Source organism: Rhizopus microsporus (assembly GCF_002708625.1).
Source record: "Rhizopus microsporus ATCC 52813 unplaced genomic scaffold scaffold_5, whole genome shotgun sequence".
In the NCBI taxonomy this organism is placed as follows: Eukaryota; Fungi; Mucoromycota; class Mucoromycetes; order Mucorales; family Rhizopodaceae; genus Rhizopus; species Rhizopus microsporus.
Genome location: NW_019671920.1, coordinates 69030 through 75029, shown reverse-complemented (window position 1 = coordinate 75029; position 6000 = coordinate 69030). Strand labels below are relative to the sequence as shown.

Here is a 6000-nt window from a genome sequence, read left to right as displayed (position 1 = left end):
TGAAAGAATAACTTACTCCAGTTGGGTGTTCCCGAAACGCTTCCAGCATCTGCACTTTTCATCTTCAAGTTGAGCGATACACCAAAATCGGTTAGTTTGACATCGCCTGTCTTGGTCGTGAGGATGTTGGCTGCTTTGAGATCACAATGAACGACTTGGTTAGCGTGAAGATATTCAAGACCATTCAAAATCTTGATACAAAATGAAGCTACAAGTTTTTCTGGAAATGCGCCAAACGCTTTCAGTGTGGAATTGAGAGAACCATTTTCAGCGTATCTATAGAGACAATTAGAGAGAAATAAAGACAAGTAGGGTACACATACTCTAGTATGATATTGACACTATTCTTGTTTTGAATAAATCCAAGATATCGAATGACATTGGTGTGGGATAATGTTTTAAGTAGGGATACTTCTTTCTATATGCATGTTAAACCTTTGTGTGTATTATGTACACAAACATACCATGATTTCTTCGTCTAATTCACCATTTTCCAAAAACAATTTCTTGACTGCTACAATCTCGCCTGTACCTAGATCAAGCGCTCTAATGTCTAAATGAGCACACATGTATGTTTGTTTTGCGCAAGTTATACCTGTACACACATCCAAATTGGCCTTTACCAATACAATTGCCTAGTTGCTATCATCAAGAAATGTTATACTTCATACGCATATATATGGTTTCTACTATTACATAATGTGTATTCACTCCATCCTTATTATAAATCAACACTTTTTCTTTTTTATCATCATCCTCTCCGTCTTTCAATAATTCAACAGCCGAATCATTTCTTTTTCGAAGCGCTTTGTGTCTATTTGGATATGTATTATTCTCTGGTGTTGAATATCGTCTGTTCGACGCCTTTGGCACATTTTCCTGTTCAAAATGAGCCGTGTGTCTTCTGTTGGGACAATATATATCAGCTGCAGATAAGCGAAGAGGTGATTTAGGCGGTCGATTGAAAGAAGCATCTTTCTTTCTCTGTTTTTTGTTGTTATTCGTCACACTTTTTCTTTGTCTCGATAGGATTTGTTGTGGTGTTAGTTTTGAAATGACAAGTATTGTATGAATGACCTTTTTAAAAAAAATTAGGAGGAGGAGAATAGGGGAAAGAGGAGAAGTTATACTTACTGCTTCCATATTTCTTGCTTCGAATAAATCCAATGTATCGAAAAGATCAGACTTGTCTAAACCCAACTATAAAGTTTTAATTAACAATCCACACTTTTACATATATTCTCCTCTTTTATTATATACAAGAAACTTACCTGACGAGCTCCTTGTAAGAACCGTGTTATGTTATCCATCTATGAGAGAAACATGTTACTAAAAAATCAGGTTAAACTTTATTTTGCTTACTTTGATAAATGATAAATCCTTATGTCCAATCTGTTTTACTGTTCCAGGCTTCAGTTTGTTTAACAGACTATCTATCATTTAGTATCATGCTCCCCCTTTCTCCCCCTCCCCTCTCCTCTTCTTCTTCTCCCTTCACATACTACAGCCACTAAACCTACTTGCATAATAAAACGCCGTCTCTCAGTTCTTGGTCAAGTCGTTCTGTAATTTGTATATCCAACATTGAATTTAAATAATCAATTGCTTCTTTTTCGTCTTGTTGATATTTTAATAATGTATCGGCACCTGTGCTTTTAGATCGTGATATATATGAAGACATTTTGTTCAAAAAAATAAAGAATATTAGCTTGTGTTTTAATACAAAATTGAGAGAAAAGAAAAAAGAAAAAGAAAAAAGTCAAGACGATCAATGCTTTGAGAGAGAACGAAAAAGAAAGAAAAAAAAGGGTGCAAAAAAAAGGGGGGGGGGAGCGAGCTGACAAGAAAGAAAGAAAAAAACAATAAAGTACTTCAATGTGAATACTTGCCTTAAACTACAACTTATTGTCTCTCTCCTTAAGCTGTCAAGTTTGATGATACCCTTCTCGTATCATTTATGTTTTACAAAACAGTGAAAGATGAAATGTAGTTTATGCACACATTTGTACAACAATTTACTTTGCTGCTAAACGAAAATCTTTTGCAAAACCAAGATTTGAACTTTATTTTGTGAAAAAGAAAACACTGACCATATGATTTCATTGCTTAGTTATGAAAAATATCGGATGAGTCTCTCTATATTTACATGGAATCATAAAGCTTTGACTGATTCTATGTGATAGTAGCAGATGAAGGTTATAGTAATTGACTTTTTGAGCGTCCAAAAAAAAGCACGTGTGTAACCTGTTGTTCTCGAGGGATCACCCTCTAATATCAGCTTTCTATTCGAATGGCTTACTTGATGTACATGTGACCTCATATGAAACCCTCCATTCTTGTAAATGAATAAAAAAAAGATCCATACAATTTGAAATATTCTATGTTGCCTAATCAAAGTGTATACAAGAATCATAACAAGGCTGCTAAACATGTCTGAAAAAACATTCTTATATGTGCTATGGGACATTTGAATAGACTGCTATGATATTGATTTTGTGCTTTCATAAGCTTTAATCACCATGCCTTCTAGAGACCTTGACAAATCTTGTTGACCGAGCATTCTGAGAATTTTGAGTATGTATGTATGTATATATCACAACGGGAAATTTTGCCTAGGAAGTTTGAAGAAAATTTTATTTAGGATGCTCTACTGTCTTTGCTAGGACATTTTTGAGTTTTTCAAAAATGTCCCAAGCCCAGAGCCTTTTCTTAGGACATTTCATTTTTAAGAGTTGACGCTATTGGCTGAAATTTTATTCTTTACTTCAAAAGCAAAGCAAAAAATAAACAGCCATGACTTTATTTAGAACAATCAGTGGACAACTCTGGGACATTCATTGTTCGGGGCAAAATTTCCCATAATGTATCACATTGAGAAAAGAAAATTTGCAAAAAGGATTCTAAATAAATAGCGATTATATATATATATATATATGCCCTGAAGGAGAGGGAGAGGGGGGAGACAATAAGTCATAACATTTATGGCAACATGCAAAAATTTGGCGTGTGTGTGTGGCGTTGTAGCAAAACAGGTTTGATGGCTTTAGTGAAAAAAAAAAGTTAAAACTATTGACGGGACTAATCACAATAAGCCTTTATCTGGTCAGCTTGAGTGATGGCATATATGCACAAATACAATTGCGAAGTGGGACATTGAGCAAACAATCACAGGAACACAGTGACAAAAAAACTTATCTCTACCACACAGTAAGTGAATATAGCTTGGCTCTTTTTTTAAACTTTCAATCGTAGTAACACACCGCTATATCCCAAAAACGCCACATAATTACCCTGCATAAGGTAAAATGAAAGATCATCACAAACAATAGTGTTGTACTCTCTCTCTCCATTTTGATCCGGGAGATCATGACCAACATAGATTTCGTATTTGGCACCAAAACGGCCACTAGAAATGGCTAGAGTCTCTGATGGGTGGCAAAAATTCCAACATGGATCTCAAATAAACGCCTTGTACATCAAACTGTTTTTATTGGTGAACTTATCAACAAACCGAGTAAATACGAAGAAAAAAAGAGAGAAGGGTACATGGTGTTATCATATACTCCCTTCAAGTTGGGAGTCAAGTCTAATACCAAAGGAAGCTTACAGTTATATAAAGACAATAAGAATAACCAATTGGGGAATGAAGAGCATCCGTAAACCGGTTTTTAAAAGCTCTCCCTTTCAAATAAATTAAATGAATCAGAAAATTAAGAGTGAATTCTACTCACAGCACTTTATGTCAATTCCATAGATCTGACATGAAGTCCGTTTGTTCTTTTTCCTTCGACTCTCCTTTTGAACCATTATATGACGTCATATGATGAGGAAATGAGGATAAAGTTATCACGATTGACTCTAATTAGATAGCATTCTAATACATAGACCAAAAGTGCCAACGAAATGTCATCAAGCTGTCAATCTATATTCAGCAAGTGGATCCATCTTTAAAAAAAAAATACGACATCCTATTGGGAAGGGGAGAGAGGTAGAGTAGGATGGTGGAAAAAACGTGTGAAGATATGTACCTCGATCGGCAAGATCTCCTCATTTATATTAGTATCTACACGCATGCATAAAGTGTGTCAACAAGGTGTGTTCCTATGACAACGAGGATATTAAAGTTTATTGGCACATTACATAGATTGATTTGCATATCAACTTTTTTTTTTTAATTTGTCTATCCTACTTCATACTTTCTTGCCATCTCTTTGCTTAGAAAATCGCGCGCGCTTTATATAAAAAAGAGTATAGCTTGATCGACACTGATTGCCACAATGTATGAGACTCCTTTCAAGTGTGACTGGGAGATTTATGTTCCCTCTGTTTTCCCCTTCATACGTATACTCTTTATTCATTCTTTCTTACATCTCCTTGTTCTGTTAGTCATTACTGTCTATCAATGAATTAAGGCTACACGAGATAATATGCATACATCTGTACACTCTCGAACTTTTTGTATCATAAACTCCTGTAATCAACTTAATCCCCCTTCATATAAGCATACGCGCTACTTCAATATGATCTTTTGTATCCATCTGTCCGTTCTTTCTCCCCTTATTCTCCCCTTGCTTTTGTTATTATCTTTTTATAGGACCTCCCCCTTTTCCCCTTTTCTATTTTTGCAATCAGTTTCCTTTAGAGAAATATTTCATATAAAAGCCCCAACTTTCTTAATCTTTTCTTTCTATAATAAGTCTTTTAAAAAAACAATTGTTATATTATTTTTTTCCCTTGTTTTTATTATTTTGTAACATTTATGTCAACCATGAACAACAGTGTATGCCAAGAAAGTTCTTTCTATGTATTACCAACAATTGACAAAGGTTCCAACTTTGCCTGCAAAGTAAGAGAACAACAACAGTCAAAACAACAACAAGAAAATCAATTCAAGACATCTTTTTACAATCCATTCGAGATAAAGCGCCGTAAGAGAACGACTCGTAGTCAATTCAAAGTGCTCGAAAAGACATTCTTGGATAACCCCAAACCAAATGCTTCCTTGCGTAAATTACTCGCACAGCAACTCGATATGACGCCTAGAGGAGTTCAAGTCTGGTTTCAAAACCGAAGAGCCAAAGAAAAGACAGTCAAGACGACAAGAGAGCCATCTGTTGAAGCAGGATACTGTTATGATGACCATTATTCTTCTTGCCCTATGGTACGTACAATGTCTTATCCTCCCTTTGATGGATCAACAGCAGATGAAGAAGAGTTGCTTTTGACACCTGTTACACCCATTGTTGACATGACCCATATTCAACAACCAGTTTTTGACAGTACTTTGTACAACAGTAACTATCAGTGGGATTTATCAGAAAAGATCCCTCAGCACGTTTCATACTTTACCCAACAGATGTATCCAAGCGTGATGTTTAGATATACCACTCCTCGTCTTTTTGACCCTATCTTTGATCAACAAATGACCCTCATGAACCCATATGACTCTTTGGGACGTCGAAACACACTGTAAATACTTTCATTACTTTCATTTATCTTTCTCCTTTATGACTTTTTTTTACATATATGCTTTTCTTTTTTCTTGTATATGTTCTTTTTATATATGTTGAACAACAATGTATGCGTATAGATCGGCCGGTTCTGTTTCTACCTTAAAGTATGATGCCTTTTTTTAATTTATTTTTCTCTATTTCTCCTTTATCTTCATACTATTTCTTGTCCCCCTTTTTTTCATAAACTAAACTTTTTATATTCTGTCCTCTTCCCCTTTTTTAATATTACTGTCCAATAAAATAAAAATAATAACTTGTCTAAAAGAACAAATCTGGTGGAATGAATGGCTGCCAATAAGACTGCGATTTTACAGTTCGAGACTTGTCCTTGGAAGTAGGTAATAAAGTTGGCTTATGCTTCTCCCGTGTTTTAGCCTTTTTTGTCTTGTTCTCCACTGGCCTTTCTTTACTGATATGTTTTGATCGAAATGGCTTTACTTGAATATTCACTGACTCATGTTCTTTTAGTGCTGATTGTTCTTCAGCT

The 6000-nt window shown here is 35.1% G+C and overlaps 2 protein-coding genes across 2 annotated transcripts in view; one reads left to right on the top strand and one right to left on the bottom strand.

Moving 5' to 3' along the window:
- Window positions 1-1778, bottom strand: part of RHIMIDRAFT_111063 (Pkinase-domain-containing protein) — a 2897-nt gene extending 1119 nt beyond the window's left edge. The window contains exons 1-9 of the mRNA XM_023605245.1: window positions 1521-1778; window positions 1363-1429; window positions 1272-1310; window positions 1135-1200; window positions 697-1077; window positions 596-642; window positions 465-546; window positions 324-418; window positions 17-276 (exon numbers count right to left, since the gene is read on the bottom strand). Coding sequence (XP_023467564.1) covers window positions 17-276; window positions 324-418; window positions 465-546; window positions 596-642; window positions 697-1077; window positions 1135-1200; window positions 1272-1310; window positions 1363-1429; window positions 1521-1681 — 1198 coding nt within the window. The 5' untranslated portion in view covers window positions 1682-1778. The remainder of the gene's footprint in view (window positions 1-16; window positions 277-323; window positions 419-464; window positions 547-595; window positions 643-696; window positions 1078-1134; window positions 1201-1271; window positions 1311-1362; window positions 1430-1520) is intronic.
- Window positions 1779-4921: 3143 nt separating this feature from the next.
- Window positions 4922-5086, top strand: RHIMIDRAFT_191297 (homeobox; the record flags this gene model as incomplete). Its single annotated transcript, XM_023605950.1, has 1 exon — window positions 4922-5086. A coding segment is annotated over one exon (165 nt), but the record flags the coding sequence as incomplete, so codon positions are not given.
- Window positions 5087-6000: the final 914 nt, after the last annotated feature.